Source organism: Capricornis sumatraensis, chromosome 21 (assembly GCF_032405125.1).
Source record: "Capricornis sumatraensis isolate serow.1 chromosome 21, serow.2, whole genome shotgun sequence".
NCBI classification, from domain to species: Eukaryota; Metazoa; Chordata; class Mammalia; order Artiodactyla; family Bovidae; genus Capricornis; species Capricornis sumatraensis.
In genome coordinates, this window is record NC_091089.1 from 39,638,202 (window position 1) to 39,665,858 (window position 27,657).

The 27,657-nt window shown below is 36.8% G+C and overlaps 1 protein-coding gene across 1 annotated transcript; it reads right to left on the reverse strand.

Moving 5' to 3' along the window:
* Positions 1–602: 602 nt before the first annotated feature.
* On the reverse strand, positions 603–26,778 carry METTL4 (methyltransferase 4, N6-adenosine). The gene is made up of 7 exons (XM_068993971.1): positions 26,389–26,778; positions 24,632–24,694; positions 20,568–20,937; positions 18,327–18,396; positions 8,823–8,997; positions 6,325–6,431; positions 603–681 (listed from the first exon to the last, which is right to left on the reverse strand). Exons 1-7 carry the CDS (start codon positions 26,776–26,778, stop codon positions 603–605), a joined length of 1,254 nt encoding a protein of 417 aa, XP_068850072.1.
* Positions 26,779–27,657: the final 879 nt, after the last annotated feature.

A 27,657-nucleotide genomic window follows, 5' to 3' on the forward strand; every position in this document is an offset into this window, starting at 1 on the left:
TACTGAAGTAAACTGGAGAGTACATGGCCCTTTCCAAGTTTGTTGGCATCGCTGGGTCCCACAGACTGATGTCAGGAAAAAGTACAGACTATTGTATAGCCAGAGTTGCTGATGATTAAAGACTTAGTAGGTGAAATTTCCTGATTTCCTGAAATTCCCTGATGGTTCAAAATTTTTTTTACACCACCATGTGGGCTAAACAAAACACATCCATATGCAGAATTATGACTTCAGGTCCATAATGCATGCTTTCTGAACTTTTTCAATAACAAAGTCTTGCCTTTTTTCAAACTGCTTACCTCTTTTATTTGTAGAGTCCAGAATAATGTGGAATACTAATGCACCTGAAGTAAAATTCATCTTGAAATTATATGACGGTCAGTCACTTCTAGTCACTTTGCTGAAAAATGAAGTTCTGTTTACATCTCTAAGCATACTGGTTGGTAAAAAAAAAAAAAAAAGGAAAATATCAATCAGAATGAAAGGAGAAGGAGTGAGGAAAAACTGAAGAAAAACACAAATTTTAGGAGCCTACTCAGCTTTTAGACTTCAGAGCAACAAAATAATCCATGTGTTGAAATTTGAGAACTTCATTGCCCCAACTAGTCCAACCTGGCTGTAAATTTCGAGCAAACAATTCCAAACATTCTCCCTCTGGCTTGATATAGTCTTTTAGAACCTCTGTCCAAAAATGAGAAAAGAAAAAAAAAACACAAAAATTATTATTAAGGAAGGAATCAACATCCTTTAGTAGCTAAGAAGAGAAAAGCAGAGATGTTTCCTTAAAAAAGAAAAACAGCAAGTTAATTTCAAGGATTTCATCATAGACTTCACTATTTGTAGTTAGAAAGTCATTTGAAATAAGCACCCTTGAGATCGAGAACAATATCATCAGAACTTTCAATAGTCCTGATTTATCACTTTTCATTTGTAGAGGAGAAATGAAGATTTTAACACCCACATCGGTGACTTTTCAGTTTTCCAATAATGCTGACATAGCTCCCGAGTACTAGCTTAATTTATTTTTTAATAAATGTAATCCATGCATGGACAAAAGTACATAGGAATAATACAAAGACAATCCACTTTACAAACTAAGATAAATATCAATGTAAGTCTCCACAAAAACATACTTTAGTGTTAAGAGTTGGAAACACAGATAAATATTCAGAACATATACCTAACAAATAACTCTTACCTCCTCAGCTACAATTTGGCAGTACTGAGAACACTCTTTCACTTCCAAATTACAGATACTTCTTTACCTAAAATTTCACTGTGTTATTTCCACAGTTAAATATTTCTTGTTCAATATATTCATAACTACTGAACATTGTATTTTGTTAGGAAAATGGCATCTCATCTATACATTGGCTAAATAGCTATAATCTACACTAACAGAAGCTCTTTTTTAAGCATATGCTCATTTGAATGACAAATATTTAAATCAATTTAACCTTGATCATGTTGCTGGTTAGCTATATATTTTTTGGTATATATTTATTCTTCAACAGGAACTTAGTATGAAAATAACAATTCAAGTATGAAAAGTCATTAGAACAGGCAAAATATAGTTCCTAATGGCTTCATAGGATTGAGCTTCAAAGAAATCCATCAAATTCTCTTTAGAAATGATAAGGGTTCCTTAGAAATACTTCATAGAGGTTAGATTTAAGAGGTAATATATGAAAAATTTTATATTTCATAATGTTCTTTAGTTGCTCTCACAACAAAATAATTGTTTGTCTGAAAGCATGGATCCTGTCTATCAAAAATCAAAGAATCAAAAGTATTCATTGCCTACAACTCAAACAAACTCAAATCTGGGCTTTGATAGCTTCTAGGAGATGCTGACATGAGACTTCCGGTCCTTTCATGACTATATAACTAAATGCTACTAAACTTGAGCAAGAAACATTTCCCCAGAGTCTTAAAGGACAATAAACTTTTATATCACTTTTCCATGTTTTGCCCTATGAATTCAATGCCTCACCAGCCTCAACTCACTTTTAAAGTGGTCTAACATTATACTGAAGCAAGGTTTTGTTTTCTTGTTTCTGCTTGTTTGTTCGGTTCTTCAGTACAAAGATGTTAATGACTCTACTTTGACATTTTAAACTGCAATCTAAACTGGAATCAGCCAATCAAAAATGTTTACTATTTCTGAGCACCCATTATAAGTGCTACAGGACTTAAAAGAAACAGATATCCATGTTTTCTGCTGTTGCTGCTGCTAAGTCGCTTCAGTCGTGTCCGACTCTGTGCAACCCCATAGACGGTGGCCCACCAGGCTCCCCCATCCCTGGGATTCTCCAGACAAGAACACTGGAGTGGGCTGCCATGTTTTCTAAGACTTCACAAACTAACAGAAAAAGATGGCCAGGTATTTGAAGTGAAAAAAATACATAAAACCTAAACCCATTTATCACCTCACACTTTATCAATGGAACACATTTTGGCATCACTTTTTTCGTTTTTAGTTGTAAAACACAGAAAATCAAGGAATGAAGTTTTTACAATGCTAACTACATATGTTTAATTTCAAAAAAAGGAAAAGAAACAGAAGCAAATTAATGGAAATGTTTTATTCTTACTAATTTTAAATATCAATTTAAATGAAAATGCAAGATCTTAAAAGTTCTTATCACAGGAAAAAATACTGTAATTATGTGTAAACTTATTGTGATCAGTGAAAATGTACATATAACTTGAATCATTATGTTACACACCTGAAACTAATATGTTATATGGCATTTATATCTCAATTTTTAAAAGTAAATTCACGTGTATAAATCTAAATATGACATATATATAACTAACTACAGAACATCTGGCATTAGTAAAACATACTTCTAACCAATCGAGAGGAAATAATTTATATATAGCTAGTTCATTCCCCTTCTGCTTAGGAGCAAGAGGCGGCTGGGGGAAAAGTACTCAAATGTCAGTGCACAGAATCGCTTACAAACTGTTAGTGAGTAAAGCAGTGAAAAGAAGCAGAAATTCCTCTAAGGAGCAATATGAAAAACAAAATTTTGATTCAAATACTTTTATTTCATTATATTTCTATCTTAAATCTTTAAACTTAAAAGATTATAAATTTACATTAGGCTGGAAAGCCATAGCTATTGTTGGCTTATGTTTCAATCTACAGGAAGAAATTTCAAAACTTAAAAAGAGTAAATGTATCATTTTGAAATGGAATATGCTGCCAATTTGGTGTTTTTTACATTTTTCAGTAGAAAAAAAACTAAAACTTGTTTAAAAAAAAAAATACCTTGGTGTTTTTAGAAGCTAAGGAGAGAACATTTCATTCTGTGAATGTGCAAAAAGCACCTTAAGAACATTTACATGTAAAAGTTCTAAGCATTACATAGACAGCATGTATTACACCAAATCCTAGGGTTATAATTTCAGAGTAAAATACAGGCAGAAATCTGAAAGTTGCTTTCTGATGGCTTTATGTAGCTCTACATCCAAAACACAGATACTTGCTATGCAGAAACATGAACTCAAAAATAAAGGATTATAAATACTTCTTGTCTACCAGTACTTAACCAAAACATAAGGATTACATATATTGAATCATGCAAAAATTTTCCCCCCAAAATCTAACTTTTCTTTTTAAATATTCTCAATCCTAAAAATGTGTTTGTGCTGCTCTCTACTGGGAATACAGAAGAACTGTACTTCATAAATATAAATATAGTGCTAATTTTTATTAATACTAATAAAACATTAATTTTAATCACTATTTTATAAAACCTTGTATCTTAAGACTCATCTTTAAACATAATTTATGTAAAATTAATTGAGAAATAGTTTAACTATCATTTGGGAGTGAAAGGTTTCTTGGGTCTGGCTTTTGGATTTTTAAAAGTAAAAAAAATAAGCCCTAAAGACAAACCCTTTATTAAACTTTGATACTCACCAAATGATAAAGAAAATTCAAATGAGAAGAATACAACTTAGATTTCCTCCACTGAGTATCACTGGTAGCAAACATAATTTTTTTCTCAAAGAACAGTACAGATTTTCCATTTAAGTCAAATGTTTACTTGCATTAAAGACTCTATCACAGTCCAAACTTTAAAGGCAATTACTCACTGAGAATGCCTCTAGGTCAAAAAATGGATCAACAGGTAGACATCTGAATATTTCTCAAATGAATTAACACTAAAGACTTCTGCATAGGAAATCTAAGATACGAAAAATCTGGAGTGCTACCAATAAACATCCTTTTGGGAATGTCAATTCACCTTCCTATGTATCTTAGCTCATGAACTTTGAATGTTAAATTCAGTATTTCTCAAGGACTTATATTCCTTCCTATTTTTTTATTCTTTCAGTTGAAAAACAGCATTTACTGATCTTCTACTATATGTGACAGACTCTCAAATGTAATCAATCCTCACAACTCTGAAAGACTAAATATCATTATTCCCTCTTCAAACGACGACTCCAAGGTGGAAAATTATGAGTAACTCGCTCAAGTAGCAGAGCCAGGATTCAAGGTCCTTTGGGTCAAGCTGAAAAGCCAAACTTTCCACTATTCCTTGCTGTTTAGTTTCATTAAATGATGAACATCATACTAAAGCATTAAGACTAGTAAGAACTGCAGGATACAACCTTTCCAATGGTTCAGAAAAGCAACACTGCTCAACATAAAACTGAGACTGTCTACCATATATCAGGGAATTGTAAGCATCTCTCTGACTGCTTTCTAAGCTCTAGGCTTTAGAACAAGCAAGGGGTGGAGCCCTGACAATGCAATAAAGCTCCCGAAACTACAGTCCTCAGAAGTACCACCAGTCTTCACTTGGTTGCGCCAGTGATGGGATAAGAGCCCCATTAGTCAGGGGACCCTAAAACACGGTGGGAGAGGAAAGACTGAGGTAAGGTAAGACGAGTCTACAGGGTGTTCACACAGCTCCATCTCCGCTTCAACAGAGTTTGGACCTAACGGACCCTTTTTCCAGCCACCCTCTAGACTTCTTTCAGGTCACAACCTCCAAGACTATTCAACACCATTTTTGCAGTGAGACCCTTACTGCCGACCACGATGATGCGCTCCCAGACCCATAATAATTATTCCACCTAGCGGAGGAGGTAGTCAGCCACTGCTGGGCGGGTCTCCGACACCCACCTCTCTGTGGGCTTTGATTCGAGGCCGCGATGTGCCCCTGGAGGGCTCCTGACCCTGCTCCTCCCATGCGCTGGCCCGGCAGCCTCTGAAGATGCAGAGCCAGCTCAGTGGCAGTGGCAGCATCCTCCTCTTCCCTGACATGCCCGAGCTGCCCCCAGACAAGTGGGACAAAGCACTGGATGCCACCACGAGCCTGGAGAAGGGCTTGAACCAGTCCGCTCTGGATCTGCACGCCCTGGGTTCTGCCCACATAGATCCCCCATCTCTGTGCCTTCCTGAAGCGCCACCTCCTGGATGTGGTGACCACCTGACCAACCTCTGCAGGCCAGCCAGGTTGGTACCTCCTGGAAAGACTGACGCTCCCACAGCACAAGAGGCCAGCAACCCCAGCTCCCCTTGAAGGCCAGGCTCCCCAATCTGATGTGAGGGCCTCTGGCCGAGCCCCTCCCTGGTTAACCACCTGGAGCCCTTTCCCCAAAGCCAGAGACCAAATGCCAACAATAAAAGGTTTCTGGAGCAAAAAAAGAAAGAAAAAAAAAATCTATTCTCTATTTTACAAATTCTTCTATATGATTTTAGAATTAATTAAAATAACACATATCGGACTGAATTTCCAAATCTCTAGACCATTCAAATGCAACATTCAATCCTTTTGCCAATTTCATAAAAGTCATAACAATTCTATTTTATAGAAACATACCAGCAAGAGGTGGCTTATGTGAATGGAGCGTACAGGGCACACTGACAATTAACTTGTGGTCTGGAATGGGCAGCTCTTTTACATCTGCATTCCTACTGAAACAAAACAACAACGTAATTGCATTTTAAAGGACAATTTATTACATTTAAGCCACAGTTGTCTTGATTTCTTTTCACCTTTCACATAGCATCTGCGTTTATAATAAATTTAAGAAGAGAAATAATAATGGAAATCAACAATTTAAGTATTAAGAAATTTCAGATAGTTTCCTCTTCTACCATAATAGCTATTACACATTAGATAAAGCAAATGATAATATACAATTTCATGTTCCATTAGCATTCACACTTTTCTTGTCTGGGCCATTTCCAGATTTTCAAAAATGTAAAAATTAAGGAAAACCAATGATTACTGTGTTAATTTTTGAAAGCCTGAAAATTAATACATTTATACAATTTTGAAAAATCACCCTTCCTACCTCAACAGTAAAGCAGCTTCTTCTCGAACTCTTCCCAGTATAAGACCTTCATAAGGCTTTTTGTGTGGAGAATCTAATGGGAACACAAACTCTCCGGAACTGGTGATCTGACAAAAAAGAGATAGAAACAAAAACAGCCCACACCTGTAAATATCCAGGAAAGGATTGGTTTTTTTTTTTTCCTTTCAGTATACAGTTTCTACCAAAGAAAAAGAATTATTAAACCTCAAGGCTACTGCTATCCAATAAAAATACAACGTGGGCCACAGATGGAAGCCACCCATGTAATTTAAAATTTCTAGTACAAACATTTAAAAAAAAGCAAGAATGAGGCAAAATTCATTTTAACTATATTTTAATTTTAAATTATTTTTAATTTAATCTAACATATCTAAAATATTATCATTTTAGTATGTAGCCAATTCAAAAAATTATTGAGGTATGTTACAGTCTTTCATATTAAGTATTTTAAATTCAAAAGACTTACATGTGACATTTATTACCTCATCTCAGTGTAGACCAGTCACCTTTCAAGTGCTGAAGAGCTACACATAGCTAGTGGCACATACCACACCACACCATAGTGGGCAGGGCAGCTTTACACAACTAAAAAATTATTTTAAATTTCTATCATCTTGCACATAAAACTCTTGGTTTTTCATTAAAATATATTACTAGAAACCATGCCATCATTTATTCATTTGTTCATTCCAATAACATTTACCTATATTACTCGCAATGTGACTAAGTACATTACAATAAAGTATTTTCCTTCATTTATAGGAAACAGTGTCATTAAATACTGTCAAGAGCTAAAATTAATAATGAAAGTAGCTTGGGAACTGATGAGACAGACAATGCAAGTTCTAACCTCTTAGAATTATAAATCCAGAAATTCAGTCTCATCATTTCATCCTGGAGTGATTGATCAGACTCCCAGAGACTCACTCTAACTAATCAAACTCAAAACACTATTTAAAACAATATTCAATTCGTTAACTAAGCATGGAGGCAGATATTTTCATTATCACAATATTCATATCTATCCTCTATGGAATCCTTTAGCGTATATCAAGGTACCTAAAAACCAAACAAGTAAAGTCCTTTTATCACCTCTAGGGCCTATGAATAGCAGCAGCTATTCCACACAGTGCTGTATAAACCCTAGCAAATTCTGATGCTTTGGATGTCCTTTATACTCAATGTAGATTACTCCATCTGATGTAACAATATGTGCAAACACCTAAGAAGTATTTCATATTTTTACATATTTTACATATTTCATAAATAAGTAAAACATATTTTTGTTTTAAACTATTATACCACCTCTTAGAACTGCTTACTACCAGAAATGAACAGTCTTCGTTTTCATGTATTAACATTTTACTGGTTTTAATTTCAGAAGGTAACCTTTTCCTGACTTTGGTCCCAGTTTCTGACTATGAAAGGACTGTTGTAACAGAGAGAGTAGAATGGAGTTTTATATACGCGTAACGATCCTATTTCAAATCAACCAGAGCTAAGCCCAAAGTACAACTGTAAAAGCAAACAAACAATTATAAGCACTTGTTTGCCAAGTGTCATAAACTAGGTGCAAATAAACAACGTACACAGCTTTCAGAAGATACTCCATTACACTAGAAAGCACACAAAGCACATTAAAAATAGACCTCTCCTGTGTCTAAAATGAATAGACCAGGAATACAAATGTTAAACATTCAGTCCATAAAACCTGGTTTGTCTTTTTAAAATTTAGGATGGCTTCTGTGGAGTTCATTTAAGTAGACAGTGTACCTTTAAAAGGATAGCCAATGAACTTTGAACGACACATGACTTTTCTATATTTTTTGGTATTCTTGAAACCAAGCAAAGATTAATATTAAAGACCTTTCAACTCATCAAGGAGTTGGAATCATTTCTTTGAAAAACAAGCACTGAAGAACACAGTTAAGATTCACAGTATAAAAGGCCTTGCTTCCAGCATTTTCCCAACTCTTCCACATTAGATTTCTTTGCTATTTTCCCTTCCATCCCCAGCAACATAAGGAGAAAACAATGACAAAGAAAAGAAAAAAGAAAAAGAAGTCACAAAGGGCAGCTGAAGTTTTGGATGAGTAAAGAGGAGGAAGAAGATGAACAGTAAGACAATTTCTATGTTTAGTGATGGACAAATCCCCCAAGATTTTTGCTTATTGTCTCTTAAACTACAGACCATCAGAGCTTTTTAAAATGTCATCCTGCTATTTACCTGAGTGATTTCCTAAGACCAGGAGTTTGGGGTTCTACTCCAAAAAAGATACAGAATAAACAGGTAAAAAGCCTTGCGAATAAGAAGACAAAGGTATTTAGCAGCAAAGTAAATGTTTTAATTAGACCATGTTGAAGAAGTAGAGTGATGCCATGTTAAACATTAAAAAGTAGGCGCTACCTTTATGTGACTTGTACATTGCACCTTATGAACAAATAAAGTTAATGGATACGTTAACTTTGGAACTTACTTTTACCCAGTGCCATTCAGCAACTACCTCCACAGACCAAGACGGGTAAAGCTCTTCCTTGACAAAACGCAGGTGCTTCTGTCTATTTGTCACCCACGTAACAACGAGACAGCTTGGAGCAGCCAGCTTAGGGACAGGTATCTGCTTTATCTGCAATGGTGATAAATAACTATATCTAAAAATAAACAGAAAAAAAATATTAGCAAAATTCGCTGCAAAAGAGAAAAATAAGCAGGGAGAAGACCTGTATAATACTGATTCCACAAACACAAAGCTTCTACAATTATTTGTGTAACTAAATACAAAGCCACAGTGACACCCAGTGGACACGTTGTTACAGGTAAGTTGGAAATACCACTTTTCATTTTTACTAACTCAAAATGATCAGGCCATATTTTTTTTTTTATCACTTCTGAATGTACTATATTTCAGTAATTTTACTAATATTTTCTTTATGCTTTTATGCCATTTAAAATTAAGCAAATATCATCTTGCGATGATCTGTACACTACACACATGCTTGTGAATTCGCTAAGTTGTGTCCAAATCTTTTGGGACCCCCATGGACTGTAGCCCATAAGGCTCCCCCATCCATGGGATTCTCCAGGCAAGAATACTGGAGTGGGTTGCCATGCTCTTCTCCAGGCGATCTTCCCAACTCAACCCAGGGATCAAACCTGTGACTCTTGCATCTCCTGCATTGGCAGGCAGGTTCTTTACCACTAGCACAATCTGGGAAGCCCAGAGACTCCACTAACACTCTGGAAACTGTCTCAATATCCCACCACATTTCTAACACTCAATCTATCATCCTGCTTCTTTCATTCTTCAGTCAATTCTACTGGGCTCTCTGAAACACTCATGTTTTCATTACAAAAAAATTCTACAGCCCTGAACCTTCTGGCCATCAGTAGTACAAAGTCTAGTTTCTCTTGTTAGAACTCTACTTGTTCCATAACACCCCATCAAACCAATGTGGTCGTTTGTCCAACCCCAACATACACAGCCATGAGAGGAGAGGTCAGTATTCTCCTGGCTCCTCTCCAGTTCCCGGCTGTCAGTCATCTACCATTTGGTGAAACCCCCTTCTCTTTGAGAATTATGCTATCTAGCCTCCAGCCTTCATATGGAATCCATTACATCCTCACTCTCCATACTCAATGAAGACTTAAGTTCTAAGATCTTTATGCCTAGCCAACGTAAATCTTGCTAGTATCCTGGGTGATGTCAAAGAACAATCTAAATAATATGCACGCTCAACTATTCTTCCCCTAACTAAATACAATTGTATGCATTAACTATGATCACCACTCCCTTACTCCTTCACTCTACAGCTCCTGCAAACCTCCAATCTTAAATTCAATTCAACTTAAACACAATTCTATTCAAATTCATGTAGAAAAAAATCAGATGGAGAAAAATGCTAAACTGAAATCTGGCAATCCGTTCTCAGGCTCTCAAAATTACTCATCACTTATTTTACTTACCCTTGGTCAACTACTACAAACTCTCATCTCTTCTTAAGTCCTTTGCCCAAACATACTTTTCACAGATGAAATATGCCAAATATTACTCAAAATAAAGGTCTTCAGACTCCTTCAACCACCTAACCCTCTGCCAGGTATATGATGAGGGGTGTATAATAACCCTCATTATACACCTTCACTTACCTATTTCTCTTATTTTTCTCTGAAAGGAAACAGCATGGCTTCATGTATTTAAAGCTTATCCCTCCAGCTGTGTTCGTTTATTCCAATCTTTTAGTCTATCAGTAATGCTAAGTCCAAGGGAATATTTCATGCAAATATTTCATGCAAAGATGGGCTCAACAAAGGACAGAAGTGGTATGGACCTAACAGAAGCAGAAGATATTAAGAAGAGGTGGCAAGAACACACAGAAGAACTGTACAAAAAGGAACTTCACGGCCAAGATAATCACGATGGTGTGATCACTCACCTTTGACATCACCCAGGATACTAGCCAGACATCCTGGAATGTGAAGTCAAGTGGGCCTTAGAAAGCATCACTACGAACAAAGCTAGTGGAGGTGATGGAATTCCAGTGGAGCTATTTCAAATCCTGAAAGATGATGCTGTGAAAGTGCTGCACTCAATATGCCAGCACATTTGGAAAACTCAGCAGTGGCCACAGGACTGGAAAAGGGCAGTTTTCATTCGAATCCCAAAGAAAGGCAATGCCAAAGAAGACTCAAACTACCACACAATTGCACTCATCTCACACGCTGGTAGAGTAATCCTCAAAATTCTCGAAGCCAGGCTTCAACAATACAAGAACCGTGAACTTCCTGATATTCAAGCTGGTTTTAGAAAAGGCAGAGGAACCAGAGATCAAATTGCCAACATCCGCTGGATCATCGAAAGAGCAAGAGAGTTCCAGAAAAACATCTGTTTCTGCTTTATTGACTATGCCAAAGCCTTTGACTGTGTGGATCACAAGAAACTGTGGAAAATTCTGAAAGAGATGGGAATACCAGCCCACCTGACCTGCCTCTTGAGAAACCTATATGCAGGTCAGGAAGCAACAGTTAGAACTGGACATGGAACAACAGACTGGTTCCAAATAGGAAAAGGAGTATGTCAAGGCTGTATCTTGTCACCCTGCTTATTTAACTTACATGCAGAGTACATCATGAGAAATGCTGGGCTGGAAGAAGTACAAGTTGGAATCAAGATTGCCCGGAGAAATATCAATAACCTCAGATATGCAGATGACATCACCCTTATGGCAGAAAGTGAAGAGGAGCTAAAAAGCCTCTTGATGAAAGTGAAAGAGGAGAGTGAAAAAGTTGGCTTAAAGCTCAACATTCAGAAACTGAAGATCATGGCATCCGGTCCCATCACTTCATGGGAAATAGATGGGGAAACAGTGGAAACAGTGTCAGACTTTATTTTGGGGGGCTCCAAAATCACTGCAGATGGTGACTGCAGCCATGAAATTAAAAGATGCTTACTCCTTGGAAGAAAAGTTATGATCAACCTAGATAGCATGTTGAAAAGCAGAGACATTACTTTGCCAACAAAGGTCCATCTAGTCAAAGCTATGGTTTTTCCAGTAGTCATGTATGGATGTGAGAGTTGGACTGTGAAGAAGGCTGAGTGCTGAAGAATTGATGCTTTTGAACTGTGGTATTGGAGAAGACTCTTGAGAGTCCCTTGGACTGCAAGGAAATCCAACCAGTCCATTCTAAAGGAGATCAGCTCTGGGTGTTCTTTGGAAGGAATGATGCTAAAGCTGAAACTCCAGTACTTTGGCCACCTCATGCAAAGAGTTGACTCATTGGAAAAGACTGATGCTGGGAGGGATTGAGGGCAGGAGGAGAAGGGGACAACCGAGGATGAGATGGCTGGATGGCATCACGGACTCGATGGACGTGAGTCTGAGTGAACTCCAGGTGATGGTGATGGACAGGGAGGCCTGGCATGCTGCAGTTCATGGGGTCGCAAAGAGTTGGACACGACTGAGCGACTGAAATGAACTGAATGCTAACTACTCTCCTCCTGTATTTTCATCCTCTCTAGTGGTGTCTTACCAACAGCCTATAAATATGCTTATACAATACATTTTACTTTTTATTTTCTTTTTCATTATTGTTTTTCTACATACTATACACTTTTAAAGGAAGAAAGAGGAGAAAAGACTGGGGGGAGGGTGGGTGGAAAAGAAGGAAAAAGAAAAGAGAAGAGAAAAATAACAGAAAAGAAAAAAGAAATTCCCTCAGTTAGGTCTCCTATCTACAGATATGCCAGTTCACTTCAGTCACTCAATTGTGTCTGACTTTTTATGACCCCATGCACTGCAACACGCCAGGCTTCCCTGTCCATCCCGAACTCCTGGAGTTTACTCAAACTCATGTCCATTGAGTCGGTGATGCCATCCAACCATCTCATCCTCTGTCATCCCCTTTTCTTCTTGCCTTCAATCTTTCCCAGCATCAGGGTCTTTTCAAATGAATCAGCTCTTTGCATCAGGTGGCCAAATTATTGGAGTTTCAGCTTCAACATTAGTCCTTCCAATGAATATTCAGGACTGATTTCCTTTAGGATGGACTGGTTGGGTCTCCATGCAGTCCAAGGGATTCTCAAGAGTCTTCTCCGACACCACAGTTCAAAAGCACCAATTCTTCAGTGCTCAGCTTTCTTTACAGTCCAACTCTCACATCCATACATGACCACTGGAAAAATCACAGTCTTGACTAGACGGACTTTTGTTGGCAAAGTAATGTCTCTGCTTTTGAATATGCTGTCTAGGTTGGTCATAACTTTCCTTCCAAGGAGTAAGCGTCTTTTAATTTCACAGCTGCAATCAACATCTGCAGTGATTTTGGAGCCCCCAAAAATAAAGTCTGACACTGTTTCCACTGTTTCCCCATCTATTTGCCATGAAGTGATGGGACCAGATGCCATGATCTTCGTTATCTGAATGTTGAGCTTTAAGCCAACTTTTTCATTCTCCTCTTTCACTTTCATCAAGAGGCTCTTTAATTCTTCTTCACTTTCTGCCATAAGGGTGGTATTATCTGCATATCTGAGGTTACTGATGTTTCTCCCAGCAATCTTGATTTCAGCTTGTGCTTCTTCCAGCCCAGCATTTCTCATGATGTACTCTGCATGTAAGTTAAATAAGCAGGGTGACAATATACAGCCTTGACATACTCCTTTCTCTATTTGGAACCAGTCTGTTGTTCCATGTCCAGTTCTAACTGTTGCTTCTGACCTGCATACAGATTTCTCAAGAGGCAGGTCAGGTGGTCTGGTATTCCCATCTCTTTCAGAATTTTCCCTAGTTTATTGTGATCCACACAAGGGCTTTGGCATAGTCAATAAAGCAGAAACAGATGTTTTTCTGGAACTCTCTTGCTTTTTTGATGATCCAGTGGATGTTGGCAATTTGATCTCTGGTTCCTCTGCCTTTTCTAAAACCAGCTTGAACATCTGGAAGTTCACGGTTCACGTATTGTTGAAGCCTGGCTTGGAGAATTTTGAGGATTACTTTACCAGCGTGTGAGATGAGTGCAATTGTTTGGTAGTTTGAGCCTTCTTTGGGATTAGAATGAAAACTGACCTTTTCGAGTCCTGTGGCCACTGCTGAGTTTCCCAAATTTGCTGGCATATTGAGTGTAGCACTTTCATAGCATCATCTTTTAGGATTTAAAATAGCTCAACTGGAATTCCATCACCCCTAGTAGCTTTATTCATAGCGATGCTTCATAAGGCCCACTTGACTTGACATTCCAGGATAGCTGGGTCTAGGTGAGTGATCATCAGTTCAGTTCAGTCACTCAGTCGTGTCCGACTCTTTGCGACCCCAGGAATTGTGGCACGCCAGCCCTCCCTGTCCATCACCATCACCTGGAGTTCACTCAGACTCACGTCCATCGAGTCCATGATGCCATCCAGCCATCTCATCCTAGGTCGTCCCCTTCTCCTCCTGCCCCCAATCCCTCCCAGCATCAGTCTTTCCAATGAGTCAACTCTTTGCATGAGGTGGCCAAAGTACTGGAGTTTCAGCTTTAGCATCATTCCTTCCAAAGAAATCCCAGGGTTGATCTCCTTCAGAATGGACTGGTTGGATCTCCTTGCAGTCCAAGGGACTCTCAAGAATCTTCTCCAACACCACAGTTCAAAACCATCAATTCGTCGATGCTCAGCCTTCTTCACAGTCCAACTCTCACATCCATACATGACCACTGGAAAAACCATAGCCTTGACTAGACGGACCTGAGTCGGCAAAGTAATGTCTCTGCTTTTGAATATACTATCTAGGTTAGTCATAACTTTTCTTCCAAGGAGTAAGCGTCTTTGAATTTCATGGCTGCAGTCACCATCTGCAGTGATTTTGGAGCCCCCAAAAATAAAGTCTGACACTGTTTCCACTGTTTCCCCATCTATTTCCCATGAAGTGATGGGACCGGATGCCATGATCTTCAGTTTCTGAATGTTGAGCTTTAAGCCAACTTTTTCACTCTCCTCTTTCACTTTCATCAAGAGGCTTTTTAGCTCCTCTTCACTTTCTGCCATAAGGGTGATGTCATCTGCATATCTGAGGTTATTGATATTTCTCCGGGCAATCTTGATTCCAGCTTGTGTTTCTTCCAGCCCAGCATTTCTCATGATGTACTCTGCATGTAAGTTAAATAAGCAGGGTGACAAGACACAGCCTTGACATACTCCTTTTCCTATTTGGAACCAGTCTGTTGTTCCATGTCCAGTTCTACCTGTTGCTTCCTGACCTGCATACAGATTTCTCAAGAGGCAGGTAAGGTGGGCTGGTATTCCCATCTCTTTCAGAATTTTCCACAGTTTATTGTGATCCACACAATCAAAGGCTTTGGCATAGTCAATAAAGCAGAAATAGATGTTTCTCTGGAACTCTCTTGCTCTTTCGATGATCCAGCGGATGTTGGCAATTTGATCTCTGGTTCCTCTGCCTTTTCTAAATCCAGCTTGAACGTCAGGGAGTTCATGGTTCTTGTATTGCTGAAGCCTGGCTTGGAGAATTTTGAGCATTACTTTACTAGCATGTGAGATGAGTGCAATTGTGCGGTAGTTTGAGTCTTCTTTGGCATTGCCTTTCTTTGGGATTCGAATGAAAACTGACCTTTTCCAGTCCTGTGGCCACTGCTGAGTTTTCCAAATGTGCTGGCATATGGAGTGCAGCACTTTCACAGCATCATCTTTCAGGATTTGAAATAGCTCAACTGGAATTCCATCACCTCCACTAGCTTTGTTCGTAGTGATGCTTTCTAAGGCCCACTTGACTTCACATTCCAAGATGTCTGGCTCTAGATTAGTGATCATACCATCATGATTATCTGCATTGTGAAGATCTTTTTTGTACAGTTCTTCTGTGTATTCTTGCCACCTCTTCTTAATATCTTCTGCTTCTGTTAGGTCCATACCACTTCTGTCCTTTATCGAGCCCATCTTTGTATGACGTGTTCCCTTGGTATCTCTAATTTTCTTGACAAGATCTCTAATCTTTCCCATTCTATTATTTTACTCTATTTCTTTGCACTGATCACTGAGAAGGCTTTCTTATCTCTTTTTGCTATTCTTTGGAACTCTGTATTTAAATGAGTATATCTTTCCTTTTCTCCTTTGCCATTCATGTCTCTTCTTTCACAGCTACTTGTAAGGCCTCCTCAGACAGCCATTTTGCTTTGTTGCATTTCTTTTTCTTTGTGGAGGTCTTGATCCCTTTCTCCTGTACAATGTCACGAACCTCCATCCATAGTTCATCAGGCACTCTGTTTATCAGATCTAGTCCCTTAAATCTATTTCTCACTTTCACTGTATAATCATAAGGGATTTGATTTAGGTCATACCTGAATGTGCAGCACTGGAGCGGTGAGCCACTGAGAGGAGATAGCCCTGTTATTTACCTGGGGCCAAACTATGGTGGAGGTAATAAAGATAATTGTGACCTTGTTCAAAAGATCCCATGCATGTACTGCTACACTCAGTGCCCCCAACCCTGCAGCAGGCCATCACCGACCCAAGCCTCCACCAGAGACTCCTGGACATTCATGGGCAAGTCTGGGTCAGTCTGCTCCTTTCTCCTGGGTCCTGGTGCACAAGGTTCTGTTTGTGCCCTCCAAGAGTCTGTTTCCTCAGTCCTGTGTAAGTTCTGGCGGCTCTGTGGTGGTGATAATGGCGACCTCCAAGAGGGCTTATGCCATACCCAGGTCTGCTGCACCCAGAGCCCCTGTCTATGTGGCAGGCCACTGTTGACCCGCACCTCCACAGGAGATGCTCAAACACAGTTCTGTCTCAGTCTCTGTGGGGTCCCTGTGTCCTGGTGCACACAAGGTTTGTTTACGCTCTCTAAGCATCTCTGGCGAGAATGGGGTTTGATTCTAAACACGAATTCACCCCTCCTACCATCTTGCTGGGACTTCTCCTTTGCCCTTGGACGTGGGGTATCTCCTCACAGCCATTCCAGCACCTACCATCTTACTGGGGTTTCTCTGACCTTGGACATGGGGTATCTCTTCACGGCCAGTCCAGCAAAGCGCAGGGGCCGCTCCTGACCTTGGACATGGGGGATCTCCTCACAGCCGCTAGCTATGATATGCTATGGACTGGCCTATCTATGTAATGCACAGTAATCTCCTTTCCTTGGCAGCCTTAATTCCATTTGGAATTTTAATTTCTCTTTACCATGTATCCTAACATACTCATAAATTCCAGGGATTAAGATAAGGACATGGAAAGGAGTGTGGAACAGGGGTGGAGGTAGGGAAGGAAAGAACACTATTTTGCCTATCATAGATGGTAAAACTGGGAACAATGCATATATCACAGTATCTCCCTGTATGATTCTTATTAATAAAAGAAAACTAGAAAATTGAAAAGGAAAATTAATTACCTATTTTTATTACTGTGCTATGATTATATAAGAAAATATCTTTGCTTTCAAGAAATACAGAATAAATATTTCAGAGTAACTTACTCTTTCTCCTAAATAACTTATTCTCAAACTGTTCAGAAAATAATTATGTATATATATACAGATATCTACACACACACACAAATACACACATATAGAGAATAGATAGATGAATTCTTTGTATGATCCTTGAAACTTTTAACAGGAAAAAATCCAATTACTGGTACAGTTCATAAACAAAATACATAAGGAAACTGAAGATAACTGTGGAGAAGAAATTTCATATGAAGTTTAAGTCAAGGTAACAGAAATTGTTCAGTCTAGAAGACTGAAAAGTGAGATGAAATATAACTGAAGATATTCACCATAACTAGAGGGAAAATTTTAGTTTTTTGAAAAGCTATTTAACTTTGTCTTATTTACTAACTGAACTTATGACTCTAAAAGGTTATATAAACTGAACAGTGGCATAAATTAAAACAGATTTCAGAATGAATTAGACAATTTCATTCATAGCAGATTACTAAGGAATACTATATTTTGGCACGTATTTCAAAACTTTAGAATTTGATATCAAAGAAGGCAAAGTGAAAGGTGAAGTTGCTCAGTCATGCAACCAACTGTTTGCAACCCCATGGACTGTAGCCTACCAGGCTCCTCCATCCATGGAATTTTCCAAGCAAGAGTACTGGAGTGGGTTGCCATTTCCTTCTCCACGGGATCTTCCCGACCTAGGGATTGAACCCAAGTCTCCCGCATTGCAGGCAGATGCTTTACCACATGAGCCACCAGGGAAGCCCCAAAGACGGCAAAAATGTTGTCTTTTGGTGTTACAGAAACATTTCTGAACTAATTCAGTCAGCAAACTTCATCTTTAATAAATATATTATTTTTAACATTCTTATACCTATATATAGTTCTAGTTTAAGAGAATTACCTACTTCACCTACCCACTTAATGGAATTAAAATTTTAAAACTAAAGTGTTTTAGTTTTTCAGACACTTTGTACCATAAAGTAATACTTTCAGTTTATGTAACTATATAGTACAAACAACAATAGCTTTCAGAAAGTATATGTAACAGATACACTTACCTGTTACTTCTTTTAACCGATTTGTTCTGCCATGGTGGATCTATCACAATCACATCATATGTTTTCTTACCTGAAAACAAAGAAAGGATTTCAGAAAATACCTTCTACTTGTATCACTTTAAAAACTAAACATGTTCTTCAACAATGAAGTGCATTCACTATGGACATAAATATGCTGGCAAATATATTTAAATATGCTGGTTAAAAAAAGGATTTGTGGCATTTATTCAAAAAGAATAACTCATCCAAAAAAACTGAGATTCCCCTTATAATTTAGTACCTCTGGGATTTCAAAGTAATTGCACCTGTCGCACCCTTTCTAAAAATAACTACAGCTCCCTTAGCTAGACATTGTGCTGTCACTTCAGTAATTCTATGACTTTATGGACTGTAGTCTGCCAGGCTCCTCTGTCCATAGGATTCTCCAGGCAAGAATATTGAAATGGGCTGCCATGTCCTCCTCCAGGGGATCTTCCCATCGCAGGGATTGAACCCACATCTCTTCTGTCTCTTGTATTTACAGGTGGGTTCTTTACCACTAGTGCCACCTGGGAAGCCCCTAGCTAGACATCGATGATTTGTAAATGCCCTATGTAAGTCTTGGCAGCCATATTAAAATAGTCCTTTCAAACACAGGATGGATGTGAGGATTTTTGCCTTTTTTTTTTTTTCACTTTTTACGTGAAATAAAACTTCAATTTTTTAACTGACATACTGACCTTAATATTGATAAAATGTCCCCAATTGTCTATTAGGATCCTTTTCCCTTGTCCAGGATCCCCAGCAAAATCACATTTAATCGCTATGTCTCATAAATTTCTTCCAATGTGGAAAAGTTCCTGTTTTGATCTTTTTTGACCTTGATACTTTTGAAGACCACTACTGGCTGGTCATCAGCAGGAAGCACAGGGTGTCAGAATGTCTCATGATTAGTGATACCACCTTGAGTCATTTGTTTGGTTAAAGGGCTGTCAGCCAGGTTTCTCCAGTTCTACCTCAATAATTATTAACTATCTGGTAGGGACATACTTTAAGACTCTGCAAATATCCTGCATCTCATCTTTTCACCCATTATTTTGACACCAAGTACTATGCTATGTGTCAAACGGAAATTACCTAGTTACATCATTCCATCTACATTTATTAATTGGGATTTTACTATAAGGAAAAGCTGTCCCTTTCCCTTTTATACACAAAGGTATATTTTTGTAAATGGACAATCTCATAAGTAATCAAAAGAATGCAAATTAAAATAAGGATGTAATGGTTGTTAAACAATTAGAGTAACAAAGATGAGAAAGAATGGGGGAAAAAATGTTCAAATATTGCGTGATTTTCTCGTTATTTTGTTATCTTGTCATTTACCCTGAAGAATTCATGACACTGTGACATGAATAACCACTCATGTTTAAAATGGCTTGAAAGTAATTAAAAGAAGCTTTTCATTAATAAGCTATGTTACTTTAATAACTTAAAATTTTGCTACAAAATGTACAAATAACAGTACATAACAGATTAAATTCAACTTAATCAATATACCTCTTATTTTATCCCTTAGAATATTATGATAATTATAATTTATTGGAAACATAACATATCACTGAGCTAAGCTTGTGACGCAAATTATCTCAACTAATCCTCAAAATTACCCTCAGAAGTAGGTATCATCATATCCATTTTATAGATTAGGAAACTGAGGCTCAGTTTTGTGGGGTGTCTAAAGACTCATAGTTAAGCTTCAGAAATCTAAATTCAAATTTACATGTAGATAACTCTGAACATCAATATCTAAATTTTCAACTTTATACAGGAAAATACTTTTGAGAAACTTTAGATAATAAACTTGAAAATAGCTTAAAATGTAATCTAAAAGGCTATGTATAGTTTGGGAATTAACATTCATATCTGAAGCATTTCTACTTTGCTATGCATAAAAGTTAAAATTACTTGTCAAACACAATTATACCCTGAATTCCTAAGTATAGAGCAGTAACTATATTTATTCTCTTGGGGACTAGTTAAGTTTTTGATACTTTGTTTGTAATAATATTTATTTTTTTAATTTTTAAAGCGTAAGTCAGCACTTTAAAACTGAATTTAAAGTTTTAAATTAAAAAAGAAAATATAGAAAAAATTATTCTCCCTATCACAAAATGCTGATGTTCATTCAACATTCAGACTTGCTATTGACTTTTGAGGCCACAGTAAAATTATCTAATAATAAACATAATAACTACTTACAGTTCAGAAGTAGGTGCATACAAGAAATGTCAGACAAAAGAAAACTGCTTTTTGGTGGCAGCAGGTATTTCTGTCCCATTAAAGTAATCATTTTTGTAAAGCTAGAGGTATTCTCAACAATCCGTGAAAATAAATCCTGCTCTGTAACATAGGCATCATCTTCCATCAACTGTAACGTCTGAAGTTCCATTTCATTCAGAGAAGGCAAATGCTTTGCCATTTCACATAATTCTGACAAATTACAGGTATCATGTGGTAAAGTAATGGGCTCACTGCACTTGTTCCATTTTTCAGAACATGAATGAAGAAAGCCACTTGTGAGACCTTCTTGGATTAACTGTGAAGATCCATCCAAAATAAGCCCCCTGATCTGTAAGAGAATTTTTTAAGTATATTAAAACATCACTGACATTAAAACAATTTTCTAAATAATAAAGCTTCCTACTATGCTTTGAATATTTCAACTTCTGGAATAAAACCAATATTCTTAATGCTTACAATAAAATAATTTTATACTACAAGAAAAAGAAAGTGTGACTATACCTTTGAACGGCTATTTCCTAACTGTGGAATAATACAAATCTCATAAACTCACTGAAAACTAAATAACCAAGCAATATATATTTTTAAAAATCCTTAAAAATTTATAAGATGAATTTGATAATGTTTCTAGAAGTGAAAATTCTAATCTATAAAAAGAATTAAGTTTTAATCACATTTAATCTTAATTTTTCTAGTAATTTAATTTTAAAATAAACATATCTTTGATTTCATAAAAATATAGCTTGAATTGTTAAAGAAGAAAAAGTCAACTCTATAAAATGAATATATTAAAAAAGTTTTGCAATAACAGAACCAAAATAATTATAAAATTTAACGCTAGTACTGCTTCTGGATAAGATGGAGTACTTTTCATCTGAAATTACTTTTAAAAAATTATTTTCAGAAAAAAGGCTTTCAGACCTTGGGTGGATGTCAAGCACTGCAGAATATTATTATTAATACAATTACACATGTACTCAGTCATGTCCAGCTCTTTGCGGCCCCAGGGACTGTAGTCCACCAGGCTCCTCCTCTGCCCATGGGATTCTCCAGGCAAAAATTCTCCATGGCTGACATTCTCCAGCCATGTCCTCCTCCAGGGGATCTCCCCAACCCAGGGATTGAACCTGCATCTCTTGCATCTCCTGCATCTCCTGCCTTGGCAGGCAGATTCTTTACCATTGCGCCACCTGGAAAGCCCCAGAATAGTACTCCCTAAATAAAAAAAGAACCCAATTGCTCCAGCTTACTGCCTTGAGAAAGTTTTCATATAGCAGGACAAGGAGGAGACCCGTTCAGAGACCAGCAGTCTCTCGGAGCCAAGGAACCAGAGCTGGGAGTCTGGAAAGGCCAAGGCGGCGAGCGTTTGTAGGGAGGACCCCAGAGCAGAGAGCTGCACAGACAGAGAGCTCTTGAGAGTTGCAGAAAGTCAAGTCTCCAGCTGAGCAGTGATCAGTATATACATGTGACTTCTTAATTTAATAAACTCATTACTTTAATACTTTGATCTAAATCTGTTTTAATAAAATCTTGGACCTAAACTTGCTAACTTGTTAGCTTCCAAATAAAGTAAAATCTCAGACAGTTCATCATTGTTCTTAACAGGGGTATTGGGTGCCTAACAGATTTTGTGTCAGTAAAAGAGAATAATCATCAGCCTTAGACTAAAATCCTCATTCTAAACTCACCCAAGCAAAATCTACCCAACAAGTGATAGACCAATAAACAAAAAATCTCTAAAGACAGAAGTTCTGAACAATACTATCAATCCACTTACCCTAACTGACATTCATAGAACACTGTATTCAACAACTAAAGAATACATATTGAAAAATACATTAAAAATAGCATACAATAGTCACAAAGATAATTCACATGCTAGACTGTAAAATAAAACTCAATAAATTTAAAAGGACTGACATCAGAGTATATTCTTTTACTCCAATGGATTTAAGCTAGAAATCAATAACAAGAAGATATTAAGATAAACATCAAATATCTGAAAATGAAATAGCAGACTTCTAAATAATTCATATAGGTCAAAGATAAAATCACAAGGGAAATTAGAAAATATTTTGAAGTGAATGAAAGTGAAAATACAACATATCCAAATACATGGAATGCAACTAAAGCAGCAATTCAAGGGAAACTTACAGCTTTACATGCTTATATTAGGAAAGAAAAATGATCTAAACTCACTGACAAAAGGCTCTATTTTAAGAAGTTATTAACAGAAAAAGAGCAAAGTAAACCAAAACGAAGAAAATAATAGAGAACAAATATCAGCAGAATAGAAAACAGACAGTAAGGAAAATAGTTAACTAAGTTAAAAGCCGGTTCTTTGAATATACTTCACATCACTTTATGTGTCTGATAAAGGATTAATATTCAGAATATAGAAGAACTCCAAAAACAACAACAAAAACCCAATTTTAAAATGAGCAAAGGACATGAGCAGACATTTCTCCAAAGAAGACATACAAATGGCCAACAGCACATACAAATATGCTCAACACCAAAGATCAGCAAAATGTAAATCAAAACCACAATGAGACACCACTCTTACCCATTAGGATAGCAACTGAAAAAAAAAACAGAAAATAAGTGCTGACATGGATATGGAGAAACTGGAAATGCTTATGCACTGCTGGTGGGAAGGCAGAGTGGCACCACCACTGTGGAACACACTAAGGCAGTTCCTTGGAAAAATAGAAACAGAATTATCATATGATCCAGTAAGGCCACTTCTGGGTATATCCAAAAAAAAAAACTGAAAGTAGGGACACTCCTGTTTATGTGTGAGTGTATAAACATGTATGTGTTTACACATGTTTATATATACATGTTATGTGCACACACTCATGTTTATAGCAGCACTATTCACTACAGCCAAAAGGTAGAAACATCCCAAATGTGGATGAACAGAAGAACAGATAATTAAAATGTTGCACATAGGGGGAAGAGGAAGTGAGGAGTTACAGTTTAATGGGTAGAATTTCAGTTGGGATGGCAAAATCATTCTAGATATAAATAATGGTGATGATTAGAAAACAATGTGAATGTACTCAGTGCCACTAACTTGTACACCTAAAAATGGTTAAAGTGGTAAATTTTATGTTATGTATATATATATATATATATAGCCACAAAAAAAGAAAAAAAGCTACCAAAAAAATTTTTTTAAAGACTGGTTCTTTGAAAAGTACAACCAAAAAACAAGCCCCAAGCTAGAAAAGAAAGAATACAAATCACCAACATAGCAATGAAAAGGGTGATCACTTATTATCACAAATCCTATAAACATTAAAAGCATGGAAAAAGAATACTATGAACAATGTCATACCAATAAACTTGACAACTTGGATGAAATGGACAAGTTTCTTGGAAAATACAACTTGCCAAAATTGACATAAGCAAATCAGAAAATCTGAAAATCCCTGTGCTCTATTAAAGAACCTGATATTGTTACTAAAAAACCTTCCCCGAAAGAAAACTCCAGGGCTAGATAATCTCACTGGAGAATTACATCAAATATTCAAGGATGAATCAACATTAATCCTAAACAACTTTAACAAAAAATGTATATGGATGTACAGCAATGAAAAGACTCTCAACATTATTAGTCACTAGGGAAATGCAAGCTAAAAACCTCAATAAGGTATCACCACACTCATACAGCATAAGTTTACTTATGTGAAATATATGCTTAAGCAATGTAGCATAAGTTTATGCTAGCTTTTACCTACTGACAGTAGACTTTTATAACTCAAAAAATTTCTAGACTTTACCAATATAGCATACATTTATTTATGTTAAATGTGTTAAGTATATGGAGTTCTAATAAAAATTGATTTAAATTGTTAATTACTATAGAAGTAACAATAAACCACTCCACTGTTAAATTCTAACCTTGATCAAAATGACTGCCTGATTTTTAAGACCACCCTTATTAACATTGTCCATTTACTTATACTAGTTCACATTAACCTTCCAATGTCATCAATGAACATTTTACACCATACCTTTCTGTGGTATTCCATAGCATCCAGTTCACCTTGATTGAAAGCAACACATCTCTTACGCTTCTAAAGAGTAAATTACAGGGAAGAAATTTTGTGGCCATCTATCACAATATTGATACTTTGAAATACATTAATATTTCTTTTTTATTTATCACATTTTCCATATTGTCTATCTCATTCTTTAAGAGGTAATAATTAACTACTGAAATTGAAATAAGTGCAAAGAGTATGGACTAGGGAGGTAAGCTTTCTCAAATAATAATAATTATTATTACTATTACTACAAACTTAATGGGTGATAAAAGGCCACCTAGGCCTCATCTGCTATTAGAAAGAACTAGAACGATATAATAAAATGTAGCAGTGACATCCATGGACACAAGGAAACAGATACTGTAATAAAGAGTCACCAGTGTAATCTATCAGTTGGTTTATGGGGTAATTATTCTGAACTTTCTTTATTTCTGCTGCTGCTGCTGCTGCTGCTGCTGCTAAGTCGTTTCAGTTATGTGTGACTCTGTGCGACCCCACAGATGGCAGCCCACCAGGCTCCCCTGTCCCTGGGATTCTCCAGGCAAGAACACTGGAGTGGGTTGCCATTTCCTTCTCCAATGCATGAAAGTGAAAAGCAAAAGTGAAGTCGCTCAGTTGTGTCAGACTCTTCACGAACCCATGGACTGCAGCTTAATTTCTACACCAAAAAAAAAAAAAATCTGCAATGTACTTTTAATAGATCTTTATGCATAATCTGAAGATTGGGTACAAATAAGATATATCTGTTCTACATGTAACTCCAAAGAACATGTGAATACAATACACAGTAGGGACTTTCTACTTGTTGCTGAAATCTCAGTGCCTACATGGTTGATAACTCCTAACAGGCTAACAACAAAAGTTTGTTGGCTGAATAAATAAATGGAATCTCTATTACTTTCCTTATTATATGTCTCAACATGTTTTATTATTTGGTATCTTCCTTCCTCACTCAACTATAAGATCCAAAAAGCAGATTATATTTTTCCTGTTTCCTCACTCTGTTTGCAACAGCACACAGAAACATTTATTGGTTGAATAATGAATGTAACTCCTATCTCTAACAACAACAACAAAAAAAATGTTAATATAATCTATCTGAAATGGACTTGGTATAATCATCTCTGAATTCTTCAAGTACATAAAAAGTATTAAAGCATAATTAATTTAACCCCAATGGCATTCTCAAAACTTCTGATAACACCAATGTGTATACAAATATATATATACTTTAAGAATATATAATTTTCCATAGTAACTTTCTAGTTTTATTACTAGAAATCTTTCAAAAACATTATCCTTCTTCCAAACATTTATTATACAAGTTTATCCCCAAAGGAAAAATCTCTAAAATTCCCCGCAAATCTATACACTGCTTTAGAATTTTATAGAGGACAAAACATGTTTTTGAGCAAAAATACATGTAAAAACATGTAATTAATACAGAAACCTAAGCAGACAGGGTTTTTTATTGTGTAGCTTTGTTTGTTAATTTACAGAACATTCACTTTTGAACAACTTTGCTTACTTTTGAGATATGCAAATTTGGTTTTCTAAAAATGGTAGAATGTTAGCAAAAAATTGAAATTACTCTGGATATGCTAAAGTACCACTATGATTTATTGACTATTCTTTAGAATTAGTAAATCACAAGATATTTGAGACACTGGAATGATACATTTGTGTTCTCTGTAGAAAAATAAAAATTTCTTAAGAGTTATTACCTTGCCATTAACAGAAATGGAGACTTCTTTCTTAACATCATTTACTAGATCTTCCTTTTCTTTCCTTTCTTGGCACTCTTTGTGAATAGCGGAAGTTATATAAGGTTTGCTGACATCAAACAGTTCAGATCGAAACACATATTTCTGTATGAACATTTCACAGTTTCCTCTATCATCATTCTCTGTCGTACTGGTGGAAGGAACAAATGTAGCAGAGGCTCCAAAAGAGGACACAGAATCCATGTGCAGAGAATCAAGGTGAACAGAAGAAGTAGGCTGGCTTTTACTACAACAAGGCTCACCATTCTGGCGAAGTTCATAGCTTATCTTGTTAATGAAAGCGAGGTGATCCAGCAGCCATCCTGGTGATAGCTCATGCACCACAGACATTCTCTTCCTTTAAAACACACAAACACCTCTTGGAATTAGAGACTAGAAGAAAAACCCTAGTTTGACTAGAAGTAAAACCTTCCTGAGAAATTCTTAAATGTCCTGTTTTTCAGTAAAAATATACTTCATACACACATAGATTTTATGTGCAAGTATATAAACTTGAATGTACACAGAAGCAAATTTAAATTTTTTGAGTTGTTAATAAGTATAGTAGGACTAAGAAAAATTAAAATAAAACATTACAATGAAACATTAAAACAATATAAACTTTTTAAATTTTTTTCATTGAAGGATAATTAGTTTACAGAATTTTGCTGTCTTCTGTCAAACCACAACATGAATCAGCCATAGATATACCTATATCCCCTCCCTTTTGAACCTCACTCCGAATTCCCTCCCCATCCCACCCCTCTAGCTTGATACAGAGCCCTTGTTGGAGTTTTCTGACACATACAGCAAATTCCCATTGGTAATCTATTTTGCATACGGTAATGTAAGTTTGCATGTTCCTCTCTCCATACATCTCACTCTCTCCTCCCTGCTCCCCATGTCCGTAAGTCTATTCACTATATCTAAAACAACGTAAACTTTTAATTTCAGCGTTGATAATTCAAAAATTTCAGCCAACTTGACCAAGAGGGTAAAGACCTGACCTTATTTCTGGAATCCCAATGAGATCCTCCTGTTTCTCGAGCCTCCATACAACCTCCCACTTGGCACCTGGCTCTAGCCAATAGGTCTATAGCCTACAAGTCACGAAGACACTGAATCCTAAAATGGTGAGTGTCCTGTCAAACCAAAGAATATTGCATTACCTATGAGAATTCAGCCTTTTAAATGATATAAGCCTAGAGAAGGCCACAGAATTTCCATAGG